The 19,560-nt window shown below is 38.9% G+C and overlaps 2 protein-coding genes across 4 annotated transcripts in view; one reads left to right on the forward strand and one right to left on the reverse strand.

The window, feature by feature from the left end:
- Window positions 1-29: 29 nt before the first annotated feature.
- On the forward strand, window positions 30-4,916 carry LOC136265445 (G-protein-signaling modulator 2-like). Its single transcript, XM_066060297.1, has 14 exons — window positions 30-504; window positions 1,057-1,190; window positions 1,496-1,619; window positions 1,911-2,026; window positions 2,227-2,278; window positions 2,529-2,632; window positions 2,974-3,082; window positions 3,141-3,229; window positions 3,353-3,465; window positions 3,531-3,607; window positions 3,665-3,799; window positions 3,890-4,071; window positions 4,149-4,380; window positions 4,472-4,916. The coding sequence occupies exons 1-14, from the start codon at window positions 136-138 to the stop codon at window positions 4,607-4,609; spliced, it is 1,974 nt and encodes a 657-aa protein (XP_065916369.1). The 5' UTR covers window positions 30-135; the 3' UTR covers window positions 4,610-4,916.
- Window positions 4,158-19,560, reverse strand: part of LOC136265444 (uncharacterized) — a 34,814-nt gene continuing 19,411 nt past the window's right edge. For 2 of the 3 annotated variants that reach the window (XM_066060294.1, XM_066060296.1), the window contains one exon: window positions 4,158-7,177. In XM_066060294.1, coding sequence (XP_065916366.1) covers window positions 4,901-7,156 — 2,256 coding nt within the window. In that variant the 5' untranslated portion in view covers window positions 7,157-7,177 and the 3' untranslated portion in view covers window positions 4,158-4,900. Of the gene's footprint in view, window positions 7,178-15,621; window positions 15,699-19,560 lie in introns of all 3 variants that reach the window. The other variant, XM_066060295.1, reaches the window with a different exon arrangement.

The following is a 19,560-nucleotide window of genomic DNA, read 5'->3' on the forward strand; positions in this document are numbered from 1 at the left end:
AGACATAGAAATGACGCAGGCCAATGGTATAAAGGAGCATCCCAGCGTGTCGTAACGTGTATAAACGAAACTGTGCTTGTATTTTCCCAAGATAGGAGCTCGCTACTCGCGCCATTCGTGTTAACTTTACTTACAATGATCAACAATCACGAAGATAGATGCGTCCAATTGGCTTTGGAGGGGGAACGCCTCTGCAAGAAGGGCAGCTGGAATAGCGGTATATCACATTTTGAAGAAGCCATCAAGGCTGGAACCAATGACTTGCAAACATTGAGTGCCGTGTACAGCCAACTGGGGAACGCCTACTTCTACTTACGCGACTACCAGCGAGCTCTGCTGTGCCACAGGCAAGATTTGACACTTGCTAAGCAAATGGGAGATAAGATCGGAGAAGCCAAGGCTTGTGGTAACTTGGGAAACACTCTGAAGGCTTTGGGAGATTATGATGAAGCGATCAGATGTTGCAAATTGCACCTGGAGCTCGCGCAGCAGCTAAAGGACAAGGTGGGGAAATGTGTGAATTTATAAACACCAATTTTGTATAAGTGTAGTTTGCACAACTTGCTAATTTAATAACGATTGATGTCCTGCATTCCTATCTATCTTGTAAAAGCTGCTCTATATCAAACCTGAAAATTGTCGCCAGCTATTTGATGTTTTAATGTTGTCAAGAGTCATGTTTCTACATGAGGTTTCTTGTAGCTAACCAGCAATGGCTGATATTCATAGCTTATGGTTTTTGTTAAGCCATAACTATGATATTCCTACATTTGTCCGAAACTTGATCTGTCTGTGAAAAACCTGTGTGTTGGATCAGCCTGACTAGCCATAATTCAGTCACTAATTTAGTCAATATTTTTGGTTAATAGTTGAATTCTGCAGCTGATTTACAAGGAAACCTCACCCTGCGTGCAAACAGTGTACCAGCTCTAGCTCTTAATATGGACATTCAGCATTACAATAAAGTGTATGGTTTCATCCCTATTAACTAGCTAGCCAACAAGTCTGGAATTACTGGTACAGCTTTATGAGTGAAGTTTTTCTTGTCTCCTTTAGATCAGCGAGGGTCGAGCACTGTACAATCTTGGAAGTGTCTATCATGCCAAGGGAAGAAAAGGCAACCCTAATGCTGACACAGAAGAGGCTGAAGAAGTAAAGTCATCTCTAGCAAAGGCAGCTTACTTCTATGAGTGAGTCATTTCTTTTAGTCAGTGTATGATATAACTATAAGATAATGAACATTATGTTTGGTTTTATGTCATCCTTTATTGAACAACTTCTGACCACAAGGTCAGCCTGTTGGCTCCATTGCACTGTCTGATTTCAATGAGATGTGTAGTTGACTATCTTCTGTTAGTAATTGGGATGACATTAAAATGCCTGTTCTTGTGTAGTTTCCTCACTTTTAAACTCCCCGAGACATCTTGGCTCGCTCTTAATAAATGTTGAAGGAATCACTGTATTATATCACATTGTTCCCAATATATGTATTCAGGCAAAACCTCAAGCTTGTGATTGGAATGAGGGAAAGAGTGGCCCAAGGAAGAGCCTGTGGCAATCTTGGTAATATCTACTATCTACTTGGAAACTTTGAGGTGGCAGTCAAGTATCATAAGGAGGTGAGAAACCGATCCGTGTCATCAGATATTTTTATTGATCATAAGATAAAAATGTGTCACTGATCCTCATGAATACAATATGTCCCAGATACTTTTGTAGTTGGCAGATTTTTGCTGTGTTTCTTTATGTCTAGTGTGACACAAAAATAACTGTATCCATTACTCATTCAGTTTCAACATTGTTTAATCTTTTTATTAGCTGGAATGTGAAATATTACTAAGGGAAATGGGGCATAGTGGGCAATTTGAATTTGTTTCAATGTCATATTTTCTGTGTGTTTATTTATGCAGCGATTGACAATAGCTGAAGAGTATGGAGACAGACAGGCTGTTAGAAGAGCATACAGCAATCTCGGCAACTCCTATGTATTCTTGGGAAGATATGCAAAGGCTATTGAGATCTATAAGTAAGTGTGTGTGTGCCTGTGTCATTGTTTAGATAGGCTGTAAGAGCTAACTTGATCTACTAGTGTAGTGAAAGAACATTTTTATGATTTTATTGGTTTAAAATGATAAGCTAAGGGGCTTCTGTTTGCCAATTGGTCACTCTCAGATTAGATAGGGAATTGTAGTGATTCTGTGATTACCACAACTTAATTTTCTACAGGAAAACAGTCCACATAGCCAAGGAGCTGAATGATAAAACAGTTGAAGCACAGGTGAGACCAGTTTCCTCTTCTGTAATGACCTAGTGGGATAAGGGTAGGAAATTGGTTATACTATATTTCAGTAAATTGTGAAGCTTTTGAGAGTCCCTGTTGATACTAAAATTGTCCTTATTTGGTCATGTACCCATTGTTAAGCCACTTGACATGATGAAACAATTGTTACTGTTTTTAGAACAAGGATCTTGTAATAATTTGTAGACTTAGTGAGGTGCATAATTCACTAATTCTCTCTTCATTATAGTCCTACTTCAGTCTGGGAAACATTTACACATTAATTGAGGATCACAAGGAGGCCATTGTCTGTCATCAACTACACCTCCACTTAACAGAAGAGCTCAGAGACAGGTACGGGTTATACAAATTATAATACAATTCATTTATGTATAGCCTTACTGCACGCACAACCACCCAGTCATAAGCCCCCATGCCACATGCACTTGTAATTCTAGGATACTTCAAGTTACTGTCTAGTTGTTCTAAGATAGTGAAAATGTTTACAAGGAAATCATCTTACCTTTAGTAGTTTTAAATCCGTGATAGTTACGTCCCACACTGGCTCAAGTGTTGTTCACAAATTTCATGATAGTGCCAAGTCACATGAATGTGTATTGTGTTTTAACAAGTCAGCACTAATCTTGTTTTCATTGTTGGAATATTGTTAGTGATGTTGTTTCAACATGTTACAGATCTGGGGAAGCTCGTGCTTGTTGGAGTCTTAGTAATGCCTTGACTGCATTAGGCCAACATTCTACTGCTCTGGAATATGCCACCAGACATCTACAACTAGCAGTACAGGTGTGAGATCCATATCTTCTACTGTAGAATGTGTTTTAACAGATATTGTTCACTTCAGCTTGATGATTCTGAAGGTATAGAAACAGCACGTCAAAATTTGATGGAGATAAGAAAATCACTTGGCTTTGAGGCTAAAATTGCTCCTCGGTAAGTTTACAGTGTTATTTAATTACTGCTAATTGTAGCTATTGAGCCATGAAACAAGTTGTCAGAAGTGATAACTTGTAGTATCACTAACAGGTGTAAAGACAATCTGTGTATTTCTTGTAGGGGTATACGCCAACACTTACTTCAGCAGAGACTAGCCACCAAGCCAAGAGTAGTGTCAGTGGATAAACCAGGACAAGGAGAGGAACCTTTTCAAAGGAACTCTCACAACAGAGGTAAGAAATATTTCCCTAACCTCACCTCTTCCTGTGTTATGAAACACTTCATTTTTCCCTTCTAGTATTGTTGCCCTCTGTCAGTAACAAAAGTTTGGATGCTAAAATGGAGGGAAAATCTATCAGACCAATAGCAGATGAGGTGAATAAATGTGAACATCACTTGTGTACATTGTTCATCTGTTGTGTGTTGATATAGGCTCATTCTGAGAAGAATTCACCAGCTCATAGATGCAGACATACTTCAGCTGATGAAGGAAGAGGCTCATCAACTGGTAGTCCCTCACCAACCACATCTCATCCACCAACCTGTACCATCATCTGTACTAGCACTGTAAGTGTGTGTGTGTGTGTGTAGATCATGTTTGTTGTGTATGTCCAATGTAGTGTAGAGCATATTATTGAGTGTTCTTGTGTTGTACAGGAGAATTTGTGTGATGGTGCTATTAATGATGACGACGATGGATTCTTTGACATGTTGACAAGAAGTCAGAGCAGACGTCTTGATGATCAAAGGTGTACATTTATGCCGACAAATTCCTCTTCACAAAAAGACATGGAAAATACAGATGAACTAATGGATATCTTACAAAAGTTAAATGACAGGTATGTCATCCATGTATAGTGGTGTAGTGTAGTGATTGTGTGTGAGACAAACTTGTAGTGAACTTGTTTGTTCATAGAATGGAGGAACAAAGAAGTGTTGAATCAGTAATGGTACCAGCTGAAGCAGAACAGTTACCAACGGAACTGGAAACATCCACAGAACTTGAAGCGTCAACAGAACAGCCTGGCTCCAAAACTAGTTCAACTACAGCATCGTCAACATCATTAGCACTCTCTTCAGCTTCCAGTTCCACATCAAATAATCCCGTAACAGATGAAGATTTCTTTGAACTACTAATACAATGTCAGGTAAGGTATCCCTTACAATCTATCCCACACACTTCACCATGTTTGACACGAGTCATGGAGTGATTGTTTAATGTGTTATTCTTTTTTGTAGTCTTCAAGATTTGATGACCAAAGATCGCCTGATCCATCAACAATGCAGCCAGCAGCACCAAATGAAGATTTCTGCAATATGATTCAACATATGCAGTCAAGTCGCATTGATGATCAGCGAAGCCCCTTCCCTATGTAAAAATATTAAAACTCACCAGCTTTCATTTTTATAACATGAATTTTTTTAATACTCAATTTTTGTATAGTCTGATTATATGTATTTTGTAAGTGCTCAACCATACATAATTAATGTACTTATTTTATTGAGGTGTAAATATTATTTTTTCTGCGCGTTCACTTATTGTACCTAATATAAGTAGCAATTAGAATTACAATGACTGTATATTTGGTAAATATAAATAACTGTATTGACATGTACTGTACCATGACTATATGTATACAATACTTTCAGACATAAATATTAAAAATATTAGTAATGATAAAAAGACATGTTGCGAAGTCTCTGACGAGCCCAATAAGTGTCGATGAATTCATCAATGTCAGCTTCTGTCAATAACGGTTTGAAGTTACACCAAAATCCTTGATCTGCAGCTAAGTGGGATTCATCATTTTCAGTTGCTACAGGTTCAGGGCTGCCTACATCAATAATAATGTTATCACCATTGCCGTCTGAATCACTAAACAGATCTTGTTTCTTGGGAGCTGCTTCAAGAGACTTGGATTGTAATTTCTCCCTTTTATGGTAACTGTGTTCAACAGCAACTTGTGAGAATGTCACATGTGTGTTACTAGCAGCCTGTGGTACAGCCTGTGGTACTGTCTTATTAACTGTAGTACTACTAGTACTAGTAGTCTTATTATTACTAACATCTAATAGTCGAGTGATTAACTCAGTTGATACTAAACTGGTCTGCATTCCAGCTGGAGCCATTTCACTGTCACTGTCTTCAGCAAGTTCAAACAATTGATGGTCCAACAAGTCTAAGGAAACCTTTCTCTTGCGCTTGCGTTTAAGTCTGATAGACCTCCTATCCCCATGATTCAGTCTCAATGAGCTATTATCACTAATTACAATGTTAGACTGTACTGGGATATCAGTGGTGTTAACTGGCTGCTCTTGCTGTGTGGCAGCCTCACAAGATTCCAGCTGAAATGGATGAAGATCATCAAATACTTCAAGAGAGCTGGGATCAGAACAACAGGCTTCATCCTCCCACCATTGTTCATCTAACTCATCCTGTTGGCTTGTGGATACACTGGTAACATGATCACGTATATCATGGTCGGTATTGGAGTGCTTCTTTCCACCATCAGTCAAGTGAATGTCTTTAGTGGTCCCTCCTTTACCTTTAGGACTGGCTGGTTGATTATTGATGTGTAGTTGTTGATTTGATGTTGCAGTTTGTACTGTAGTAGGAGTATTATCAACAAGATTATCATGGTTGTTAGGTGTGGCTGAAGTAGGTAAACTGTCGGTGTACGGCTGCTGCTGCTGCTGCTGCCTCTTGTTACACTGATTGCTATTAGTATCATTATTACACTGTGAGGGTTGATGCTGTGTGTCCATCCACATGTTGTCCATATCAGCTACTTGACTGTTTGACATCTCACAAAATTGTGATATTTCATCAGCATGGTTAGCTTGTGGTGGGGAATTAGCTGCTTCTTGTTCGTTGCCCTGACTCTCACCACCACTGCCAGCTCTTTGGCTGTTCAAGATCTTGATATAATCAGGTATTGGCTTGGACAGCTTCAGTGATGCACTGTGTACTTCATCCTGTAGCAGTGAGCTATAATCCTTCACTTGTTCCACAGCTACCTGTATAGCATCTTGTTCAGATGGTAAAGGTAGTTCTGATTCATGTTGTGACGGTAATGGTAACTCAGACTCTTGAGCTGAAGTTGATATAGTACTAGACTGGACTACAAGGGTGGTGTGTTGGTCTGTTGTTGACACAGGAGGTGAGGTTAGTCCTTGAGGCGGTGTCTTGTATGTCATTGTGTCATCAGATTCTCCATCTTGTTCTGTTAACACATTCATAGGGGTATCAAGCTGTGGAGTAGCATATGTTGTATCTTGGCTAGCCTCATATAGACACTGCTCTGACTTCACCACCCAACCAGGAATGTTTTCTAACTCAATTTGCTGACTAGATGATATGGCTTCATAGCTGTACACCTGTGAGTTAGCATTCATTATTGACAATAGCTGGGACAACTGGTCCTGGCTGAGTTGTGACTCTTCCATCTGTGAACACATTACTATACAATTAGAGCCAGTACTGTCCTTTGACTGTTGTTTGTCCCGCCACATTTGGGCCAACTTTGACTGAACATTTTCATCCTGATTAACGTCCTTTATGTGGGGCACTGCTCGGTGCCTTTCTTCACTAATAATATTAAACTTGTATATCTCTGCAACAAATTCTGAATACCGTCGATCAGTACCAATACTAGCAAGTATGGCATAGTCTTGTAAACTGATTATCATTCCCCGCATGTTGTTTAGTGTACGACCTTCTCCTTCATATTTCACTAAAGAATCCCTTGTAAAAATTGCCCTAATATAATTTTCTTTGTCACTGATAAATCCCAATTTGACTTTGCCTCGTAGTTCATTCTGTTGAGGCAGCTCTTCAATACGGCCCAGATGAGCAATGGGCTTGGTAAAATTTTTGGTACCAACAACAGCACTGTGGATCCATTTACGTAGCACAAGAGACATCACACACACACACACGCACACCTGTGAATTGACAACAGATTATAATTGTGATGTCAAATGACATGGGAAATTATGCGATACTAACAGTTTTAATAATATTTACTAAACATACTTGAGGATATTACTTAATTAATGATCCAGTTATTATAACATTTCTAGACACACTGAAACCTGTCACCTGTGTAGACAGGCCACCTTTCTATACCAGTCACATTCAGTGATCTCTAAAATTGTTATTCATACACTGAGTCAACTGTCTACTGTATTGAATCCTGATCAATAGGGACACCAATGAGACTAACAATATGGCCTCAATAATGAGGTGGTCTCTAATGTGATGGTGTATAATACTTTAGGGATTTTCCACTATAGTGAGGTGGTCTTGTTAAAGAGGCACATTTTAATCATGTTTGGGACCTACTTGACATGATCACTATAATGAAGTCCCAAAGTACACCTTAGCTATGTTTGGGACCTACTTGACGTGGCCTCTAATTTATTATAAGGCTACATGTTTGGGACTAACATACATGACGTGGCTAGAACTACGTAACTAAGTAAAATTTCACACTACAGCTGTAAAGTGAAATACACTACAACCCACCGAGGAAGGTTCAATTTTTCATTGCTCACGATTTTCACTCAGCAAATCACTTGTTTGTTTATTCACCAAGTACCATCACCACACACATCATACCAATAATATTACATTTCATCTGATGGCAGGGGTGGCGTCACTTCTGGCTAGCGATCAGCCAGGAATGCTAACCCATCACAAACAGGATCAAGGCTATACATTACTAGGGTAATACTGTGAAACTGGAAATGAAAAAAACGAAATGAGGTCAACCGCATTTCACTTAGCCATATGCTACTGCTTGAATACTTTCATTGCTTTATGCATTGTCCTACTAGAAAACCAACATACCAGGGAGACAGGATCTACTCATATGCTGATGGTAATTCTTGTACGACAGTTTAATGAAAGCATATCAAGTGTTGCCATAGATCCAGTACAGGTGGCCTCAAGTTTCTCTTATGTGCTGAACATATATAACTTCAGCGCAAATTTAATTTTATGGTTGCTAACAACATTATGTTGCGGTTATCAAAACATTCTAGTGCAAAGTGCAAGCAGATAATAGTAGGAATTCTCGTTTGACAAAAATCAACCTAAAGATCAAATTTATTTCTATTGGTTCCAATAGGCAATGGTATGTGCTTTGGATTGTAGGTGGCCTTTTGTGTGTGTATGGCACACGCTCACACACATATACGAACATCCAATTTAGTAATTGTGTTTAGCCTGCAACTTTATAAACACAGTAAAATGATCATAGTGACAGATCAAGGCATTAAACAATCACAGCCCAATACGCACATAATACACTTAGCCATCTTGGCTGTGTTAATGTGTTAACTGCATTGTCTCTTTAAATTATGTAATTTGTTAGAACAAAGAGAGTCATATATCAGGAAACCTGTCTACTAATGGCCGGTCACCTGTGACAAGTGAGTAATGGACCCATTAGAGCAGGCAGATGGTCATTACAATGTAGTTAGAGTGGGTTAGGGAAGTGATGTGTGTGTTTGTATGTGGTGGCTACTGCTAATAGGCTAAGTTATGTTGTATTGGTAGACACTCACTGTCCAACCACTGAACATGTGTTAGTAACAAATAAAACATCTACAGTAATGTATAGATGTAATACGCTAGATACTTCCTAAAGTTCGATGGCTGGATGAGTGTGTGCATCTGTGAAGGGTTGGGGCAGAGATGATGACCTCATGCAAAAGGGACGATGATCTCCAGATAAGCAGAAGAATAATTGAAGGGGCCAGCAGAAAAGGGGACAAGTGCCATTTGAAAATTCAGGTGACTACATAGTTAGCATTAAACAGAATTTTGTGGCATAATAGAATTATTGTAATATTTACTAAAAATTAATTTTAGACTGCCATGAACTTTTAAATTCTATTGTTTACTGTTTACTTAGTGGCAACATTATTCATATGGCTAAAACAAGCCATTCTAACTTTTAGAAAATGGAAAATCTAAAATGGCACATGTCCCCCTTTCCCACAATTTATATACATGCTATTTTTTAGGAGCTGAATCCGCTGATCCTACCTGGTTCCCACACAGCAGAGTCGGCATTAGCCACCCTCCACAGGAATTACAAGCACTATCAAAAAGAATTTGTGCTAATTGCATATTTTGAGTTGAAATTATAGAGCACCTTGGTTACAATTTCCAGTGCTATTCTCTTCCATTGTCACCAATTGCCTCCATTTTGTGTGGTAAGTTCTTCATAATGTGATCACGTCTCCAATCACTGCACATGTGAGTGTGTCGTACCCATGTACTGTGCTATCATGGTCACACCTACCCAGTGAACCAGCACTGGGACACATGTGCTACGTAGGTGATAAGAGGGGTCAATTCAGGAACAAATCTAGGACTAGTAACTTGCAGGAAGCTGTACCATGTCTTACAGGTGAAAGGGTGGGTACCCGGAGTCCCACCTGGATCTTCGCCCACTGTATGAGATATGGACAGTTGACCTACCCAACACATCCTGTACAAAGTCCCCACACTAACACGACCATTTTTATTTAACAAATTGTCGAACAACATCATTTGCTTCCCTGGTTAACACCAGATACCCAGCTGTAACAACACACACACACACACACACACACACACACACACACAGAGGAGCAAAATAAGTAAACAAAGCCTGGGCAGGACTAGTAACTTGCAGGAGGACCGTCCAGGTATCACACAGAACCTAAAGTTCCACTAAGTGAGACAAGGACAGCGCTTCCCCAGTTAACACCAGGTACCCATTGATGTTACAGCTGGGTAAGCTGCTTCCTCAGCTGACACCAGGTCACCATTATACAGCTGGGTAGACTAAAGTAATGTGAGTAAAGTTTCTTGTTCAAGGAAATAACAACACCAAAATGGCATACAGTGTGTAACTAGGCATCAATCCTGTTACCTTGGCTACACACATGCGCGCGCACGCACACACACAAACATAATTGGGCATTTTAAGTATGACACCCATTACTATGTGTAAATTTTAAAGCAATGTATGTAGGAGGCTATAAGATAGCATGGTAACAACAGCTGTCACCATTAACAATGGATGACGTGATCATGCAACTCATTCCAAGTTCTAGCCAAATATGCTCAAATTTCTTCCTTGTCCATAATTCTGTGCTTATCTCAAAACATCAAACACAATGAAATAATTCACTCCATTCTCTTCATAGACAGGTAAGCTATGCAGGGAGACCATAAGAAGTATTAATGGATGTGTGTTATTATTTAGAGAAGCTCCTAGTTGGGCAATGATGATAAAATCTTGTCTTGAGCAGTGTAACACAATGCCTATACAAACTGCAACAAACGCACTCCCTCTGACAATCCTACATGCCAACAGTATTGGATGTGTTACTATTATTAAAATGAGTTATATTGAATATGATGGTGGGTGTATGTGCAATGGTACACCTACTGTGAAGTACTGTAATGTACCTAGAAGGATCAGCCTGCACTAATTCTTAGGCACCCGAGTAGTGTACAAGTGGTCCATTTAAACTTAAATGCTTGTGGTTTCATTTACATGCATGTGCGTAGTGTATGTAGCGTGTGTGTTTGTGTGTGTGCGTGTGAGCATGTGTCATACACAGACATACACACATGTCCGCTTCACGAATGTCATACACAGTTTACCGAGAAACAACAATGAGGAAACACACAATACATTCATGTGACACACAGTAACAGCACAAGATTCACCAGTGACATCACACACACACCCATGTACGCACGCATGCACCCACCCACGCATGCACGCACACACACCTAATACATGTAGTCAAGGGACCATCATCTGGTGAACACTAAGGATCAGTCACGCTATCGGTGCTAACTAGCACCACGAACAATACAGTACAGGGGTGTATCCAAATTTGGGGGCTATTATATTACTAACCACATGAATGCATTAGACAGGTCAACTAGCACACAAATGGCACATATGGGAGACTGGTGACCTTATTAAGCGGGTAGCAAGTAATAATGTTCTTCTAAATGACTTCAATAATACAGCAACTTGATTCACTGTACGTACACTGTATCTCATGGGAAAGCAAACTTAGGAGTTACCATGCAAAAGCATTACACCATCATAGGGAATATATAGACATAATGGTGAATGTTTATCAACTGAAATATGTAGTCTAGCAGCTACATACGTATAAACACGCACACAGAAACACATTGATGAGGTGTGAAACTCCAAATCTTAACCACTAACACATTGAAGCATTGTTACACAGTAAATTAGTACAACAGTCACCATTGGAACAATATGTCCTGGGCTTAAAATAGACAGGTGGGTGCTTCTTCAGAAAAACTTTTCACCTGGAGAATATAAAGTTGGCCTTTGTACTTTCACAATTTCCACTTATAATCAAATAAATGGTCGTAAACAATTCTTGGAGGAATATTTTTAACGGACCAATGAAGCAGATATCCTTGCACCACTAACATTAAATAATAATAATATTAAGGCGTCATCTGCACTTCCAAATAAGATACTCACACTAGCTTGTTTTAAAATCAACAGACCATAACATCAGCTAGAAGATCTGGTTTTTGATAATTCTAAAAGTACACCGTGTGGGTATTTAGAGTCACATTATCTAGCAAATATACAGATACGCTTGTTTAACAAACCAAAGTACATGTTAGTAGCAGTGTTCTGCTCATACCAGTTGCAGAGGTCAGACACTACGTATTTCAGGAGTTAAAATTTCTGCAGTGCAAGAACAAGTGCAAAAGAACAGGATCTGACTTCATTTCAAAAATAAATGTGCGTGGATAGTTAAGAGCTTCCATCCTCTTAAAACACAATGACCTAAGTAGTACGTACAGTTGTATATGTGAAAATACTGACACTTTTCCCAGACAATACAATACACAGCCCACAGTGGTTGGTGGTGGCACCAAAATTTGAAAATGATGACCATATACCCATTCTATATACAAAATATAGTAGTACTACTGCTGCTCTGGACCACCTTTCAGGAATTCCTGGGCAGTACTCTGTACTGGTACTTTGAAATGTCCTTAACTAAGGACACCTCTTTATAGAGGGAGAGAAATCCAGTATGATATTTTAGAAGGGCTTTGTTACAGCCATGAATATAATGGCATAACATAGCACTAAATCATAACAGAGATATTACTATATGAATATTGGTACAGTTAATGTGCTAGTTCATGGAATAGTAGCTAGTGTGCAGTTCTACAATAACTAGTAAACACACACACACCTAATGACACCGTGACAAAAGATAGTTCTGCTACCGGCTGGTGTAGCTACTGTAGCTGAATATCATCCTATAGTTTGTGTAGCTGAGCAGTGTCAAGCTTGTGGTAGCCACTGATCAGTACATACAGTAAAAGATAAACATGCCATGTCTTTCCATGTGACTAAACTAATGTTATCATTTCTTGTTAGCTTGTGTGTGCATGTATGTATATATATATACATGTAGTGCACACGTGTGTTGAGATGTGGTGTGTGAAGTGTGTAGTATGTGTTCAACTGTCTACAGGAAAAAAACGTTCAGCTTCTGGAACCCACACCCTCACCTGCAAGACATGATACAGCCTACTGCAAATTACTAGTCTTGCACCACGAGGATTTGCTTGTGCTGACTAGTAACCCACACTGAGACACCTGAATAGTACAGGTCGCGTAACTGTGTTAGCGGTAGCTGAAGGCTTTGCTTTGATTTGTGTGTGCATGAGTGTGTGTTCCCCCCGTGAAGCCAGCCTCCTCGTGGCAGACACGGTAACACAGCACTTGTAGGTAATGGCAGCACCCCTGACTCCGCTGTGTGGAGACCAGGGGACTCCCTTGTAATGGCCACCCTCCTATGGGTCCTCTCACCTTCAACAGCTTTTAAATAAGTTATTCAGTCTCCCCTGGCTAGGTGAGTGTGTACCTTTCAAGGAGGGTTGGGGCAGAGGTAATGATCTCAAGAGAGATGATGGTCTCTAGACAAGCAGAAATGTGTGTATGTGAGGCAGCATAGCCAAGTGGCTAGAGCATCGGCAAGAGGTTCCAGGTCCAATGCCCTAGTTGCTATCAATTGTTGTTGTTTCCTTGAGCAAGAAAATTTATTCATATTGCTCCAATCTACCCAGCTGTTTAAATGGGGACCTAGTGACCTGGTGTCAACTGGGGAAGCAGTAACATCAATGGGTGCCTGATGTTAACCAGAGAAGCAAATGCCAACTGTCCATAACAGCATGGTACCTGAAGGCTTTGCTTTTGTGTGTGCATATGCACGAGTGCTATGGTGGTTGCATACAGGCATGTAACCATACACTACATCTCACTCACAATCACACATACCACACATAGCTACAGATGCACACGCAGCAAGCATAATATATACACACCTCACGCGTGCATGCTACTATCACACAATATCAATTTGTTAACACATCAAATAATACTGGTACATAATCACAATATGAATAGCAGAAATGTAATTGACACTTAACAGTAATAGCAAGAGTTAATAATTGAGAGGCACTATTATTAACTCTTGGTAATAGTATGTAACATCACTGACGGTGTGACAAGATCTTACTATGATTATGAAATCAAACGCAACTCAAGCATACTTGATGGAACATGTAACTTACTGAGAATAAGGAGTTAAGTGCTAAACTATTGAATAACAAATAACAGCCTACAATAAACAACGCCCATTGCTAAACAAACGAGACGAAAACACAGGGAAACAGTAATTGTATAGTAGGCCTGATTTCAGGGGTCTAAAAGTGTGTATACACACTAATACAAATGGGATCATGGACAAGTGTCCTTATTAGTCAGGTGTCCTTATTTCAGGGGTTCTGATTATCACAAGGTGACTCATTTTAGGGTGTAAATTTTTACAAGGGTGTACATTTTTACAAGGGTTACCACTATACATCACATATGGGGGACTTGAACACAGTAGTAACACCTGTACTATTCTGGTTACCAGTATAGAACAAGTGATAATGCATAGACAGGGAAATAGAAGGGTCTCTCTTCTATTGTTATTAGGGACTTATTGAGTCGGCTGGTCTAGACAGGTGACCTTATTACAGAATAATATGATTACAAGGGGAATTTTATATTGCTACTAATGACAAATGATAATTTAATTAATCAGCACATTTGGTAATCAACAATAGATGTGTGTACCATGCTCACGACTCTTGCGAAAAGGAAAAACACCAACTCAATTATTTAGCCACAGTAAACCCCAGTAACACTTTCAATTCTTTGACTGTACTAAGCATTACGTAGGTCATTTTGTACACAAATGACACATTTGGGGATTCAGCTGTTGACCTTATTACACACAGTGACCTTATTAACCAGGTGGCTACATTAACAGGTCACTTGTATGGGTTTTGGTGTACTCAGAAAACTAAATCATTCACACAAATGGACTGACATACTTCACATGCAGAGATATTCACACCATTAGTATCGCATTACATAGTTGAATGGCCATCATCTGGAATAAAAATGGTGGGGAATGTGTGACGAGTAGGGTATGCATGCATGCACTATGCTGCTATAGTGTTATTCACTAGTTTACACTACAGTATTGCAGGAGAATGGAGTAGTATATATTATTACAACTACTGGTACAGTACTACTGATCAGGGATTTCTACCAAAATTATGATGTCTGTACAGTACATCTTGGTGAGCTCATTTCTAAGAACCTTCTATACTTTACAACCTAGCACATCCCGGTATAATTTATGATAGTAATGTGTTTACTGGCTATCCTGTTACTAGTTAAATACCGTTGCCTTAGACTGCAACCTCTGTCCTTGATATTGTATCACTGGTACTTGATTTATGTACGAACATCAACAAAAAGCAACTTACTGTAAACACAAATGGCACACATACACACAGATATGTTTAATATCTGCCTCAAGGTAGTAACACAAGTGTCATGATTCATACTATGATTGATTCACATTAGGGATGGGCAATTATTCAATTATCACGATAACTGTGAATATTTTATTGCCAATAACGGACATGACATGACATCATGCATGTACTTTTCATTGACTAGTGATAATCATTCAATAATCGTGGTAATCAGAGAAACATTTGTAAATTTTCAATGTAATTTAACCATTCAATTAACAATTCATGATGTGTTTAGTGTTTTTCATCACAAGAATTGAGTTGACAATAATCGTGATATTTGTTCATGACAATAATCGTATAGCAAAATATCAACATCGCCCATAACTAATTCACATTCTACTGGGATCACACTTTAACATGTGTTCACACAGGAATTAATGTTACCACTGTCAAAGCATGCACACTAAACACACATACTCACTAATCATAAGATAGAGTTCTTTAGTAGACAGTGTCATAAAGTTGTCACAGTTATGATAATGCAGTTAGCACACAATCCTATAATGTAGCAGTGTCAAAGATCCATCAAAGAGAACACATACAGTATCAATGTAGTTAATATTAACTGGATCATGCTATGCTGTACACCACAGCGACGGGTGTACAGCGACGCAGCCTTATAAAGAGGTGGACTGATTAATTTCAAATGTGTACATAATAAAACTAGCTCCAAGCAGCCGCCTTAGGCCACCTATTGATGTTAGGGCTGTAACAAATATTACATACACTCAGACACTTTTAAAGGATTTTGGTATTCAGATAGTACATGAGTGCTTATTTCAAAATATCATAATCCATTGTTGCCAGCTCACATGATGCACTAGTCATCAAGAAAATTCACCACAAAGTCTTTTTGATTTGTGGATTTAATGCACTTTGCTTGCCATAAACTTTTACGTATTGGCCCCAAAAGGTGACAGTTGACATGGACAGGTTTCACTATACATACAAAGTAATTCTCTAGTGCATTCATCAGAAATGACCACAAATTAACCAGACACCAAAAATGGCACCACTAATTCAACCTGCAACTGGACTTTATATTCTATTCATTGTAAAAGACAAGAATCTCCCTCCAGAGGATAGGCAAATGATCACCCCCTCAAGCCAACAAGGAATACAGGATGAACTATCATCCCATTTATATAACACATTGGAACTACCTGGTACCACAGAGGAAAGGCTAAACAGCAGCAGCAGTGGTAGTGGTTATTATACCAGATCAGGTTAATGGTAGGTGTTACACTGTATGGCAAAGGTAGTGTGGGATACTGGCCTAAAGAAATCCACTTTCCTCCTTACACTGTACACTAAAACGGGCAACTAAAAAAAATACAAGCCTTGTATACTTGAAGATTTACCAACCATAACTAAGTACAATGTTAGAAGTTCATCAGAGATGACAGAGTAGTTAAAATTTATTACAAGGTACACATATGAGTACATGTAGCTATTATTTTAACATGAGATTATAAATTGACCTTCAACGCGAGGTGTATGGCTCACTTTGTATTTTAAAAGTTACACAATATCTTATCTGTAAGATGATGAGACACCATTTTAACATGACGTGTATTTACAAAATAAGAAACCACTTCAAAACATTTTGCACCTAATATGAGACACAAGGAACATGATTAGCATCAGAGGTACTCTATTTAGTGCAAGGTGATTTTTAAAGAAACGATGAACCCATTCAAACCTCATAAACATAAGCCACTCATGAAATATTTTGTAAAACTTGAGAAACCTCTCAAGCCAAGTTGAGATGCCCTTTTGTGTTTTTACAGGCACCTTTTCCAATACGAGATGCATTAAAAAATGGAGGTATGTTTTACTCAACACAACCCAACATTGTTTCACCATAATACAGTAACTCCTTGAATTAAGGTCACAACAGAAAAAAACAAAAAAACAAGGACAAAGATTTTGGTCCCAACAGTATCTGGCTCAATGTGTACCTCTGAGTAAGGAAAACCTCTAAACTGCAGCCAATATAGGCCTAAAATTCAGGGTCCTAAAAAGGGTCCATTACAGAGAGGTTAGGAGTGACATGGGGTGGGTGGCCTTGCCTTGCAATGTACACCATAAAATTAATACAAGCAACAGCTCTCAAATAGTGTGACTGTACAGACTGTGCTGGCATTCAAACACTCTTGACACACTCATTCTGTTTCTAAAATCACTAACACTTGTAAACAAGAAGTGGTCAAAGATACAACAGGATGCATCAATAATTCTTTTTTCCTGTACTGAGAAATAATAACAAAATGAAAAACAAAGGAAACCATGTTACTGTCATGTATACCACACACATCCACACTCTAGTGATATTCATTGTACAGTGAAACCTGTCATCTTTGGGTTTGGCCTTATTAGGAAGATGGCTGCTTTGGACAGGTCAAATAAGTGTATCAACTTCTCATTTGGGAATTTTGAGTTGGTCTTCTTTACAGAGGTGCTTTTCTATAGACAGCTGCAAAGACAGGTTGTGACTGGACTACAGAAACAATCCAAATTGCACATTAGAAGTTTTGATATAAACAGAAAGAAAGAATTCAAGCCATTATAACTTTCCACAGATAGCAAACATGTATATGAAAAGAGATGCATTAACTTATTAACTTTCAATACTTGTAGCTGATTGTAGAGTTTCCTACCAATTAAGAGACAATCTTACAAGTTGGATGAGTGAAGTAGTATTGCGAGTGCTCACAGAGGGGGGGGGGGGGGGGGGTGGTGGGTATGAGATATACTTCAAAATGGATGATAGAAGTCCAGACATTAGATTACAGGGCTATGCTGGCTTGATGTGTAGCAAAATTAACACAGAAAACGTTTGTACAACCATATCAGGCCATCCACCAGTATACCACTGATTATTGTCAAGCTAGGTTTCAGAAACCGTCATTTGAGCTTGCCACACCACCCAGAAAATATGCCTCTTAAAACCAGCCTTGAGTAGTTTGAGTAATGCTGAGGGTCAGTACGATAATAGTCCACTGGTGGCATCAGTTATTTTGCCTGATGGGAAATTCGGATCAGTTTTGTAAAATCTGGTCACATACTACGTAACATAGCCAGGACAACACGAAACACTGACAGACCAGTCGTAAGACTAGAGGCCAAACGAAGTAGCATACGGTCACCATTCTATGCCACAACAGACTCACTGGTGGAATGTGCCTTTTGGGGTTGCAACGAATGGCTGCCTTCTGTGCTTTGCTATTCCTTTTATCTTCACTTAAATGGTTGTCTTCTCTTTGTGCCAGGAACTTAAAACAATTGCACATAACATATAGGCTGTCTGTCTTGTAAACTTAAGCATTACATAGAGTATACACAAAGATACATAAGTATCCCATAGCTTTAGAAAACAACAAGTCCGAGATGAGGTCATTTATATCAGTCAATTGCAATGTACCACCAACAGCAGAGCAAGGATACCATCAGGAAATTGATCTGTGACTTCTTGCTTTTTGTCAAAGTTTAATTCGTCAAAGCTGATTAATTGTGAATTTGTCATGTCATATTTCCTGTTGTACAGTAATCCATTCAGCAATTAACACTTAAGTACAAGACCCATCCATCATGATGTTACCCAACTGTGTTAGGACAAACTCACACAACAGTTGGTACTGAAAGAGAAGCAGTGCCACTACAAACTCCTCACATTAGTAGGTAGGATTCTGTCCAGTCACTAACTTTTTATAACACGGATATTGTTAACCTTAAAGATTTTACACAGTGGTAGAAATCATCAAATTTGTTTCTTGAGATACTTTGCAAATAGTTTTTTAAAATTTTTTTTAAAAGTAATACATAGGCACAATACTGCAAAATTTTTGGAATAAAACATGTAGTCGACAAAGACCTTGTTGTATAAGGTTACACAGAAAGTACAGGCAAGAACAGATTTTTACAGGCTACATTCTATTGGCAATTAGACACTTCTCCCTTAGTAAGTAGGTATGATGCAATATGATGCAGCGATAATAATCTCAACAAGTACCACTAATTCCATAGTGGAAATAAGAAAACCACAGGAAACTATGATCAACTGCTCATGTCCATGATATTCATGTAGAGTGGTCAGGATAAGAGTCACAATGGGATCATCCACTAATGGAATCACTACAAGGAAAACATGAGCAGTTGTGTAAACAATCAACACACACTCTGGGTGCTAATTGAATTTCTAACCCTTACAATGCTAGGGATCCTTTCCTTGAGAAAATGCAATCCTGTAATTAGTGATGATAGTGTAAACAATACCATGAGTACCTCTCTATAAGGGACCAAGTAGAACCTGCATTCAGCAACAACTCCCATATATAGTATCGATTTTAAATTCTCCATG

Source organism: Dysidea avara, chromosome 9, assembly GCF_963678975.1.
Source record: "Dysidea avara chromosome 9, odDysAvar1.4, whole genome shotgun sequence".
Classification (NCBI taxonomy): domain Eukaryota; kingdom Metazoa; phylum Porifera; class Demospongiae; order Dictyoceratida; family Dysideidae; genus Dysidea; species Dysidea avara.

Bases quoted from the DNA above. Each gene is read 5' to 3' on its own strand.
- LOC136265445 (XM_066060297.1), top strand. From the start codon at position 136: ATGATCAACAATCACGAAGATAGATGCGTCCAATTGGCTTTGGAGGGG. The intron at 505-1,056 runs GTGGGGAAATGT...TGTCTCCTTTAG, and splicing joins CGCAGCAGCTAAAGGACAAG to ATCAGCGAGGGTCGAGCACT. The intron at 4,072-4,148 runs GTATGTCATCCA...GTTTGTTCATAG, and splicing joins TTACAAAAGTTAAATGACAG to AATGGAGGAACAAAGAAGTG.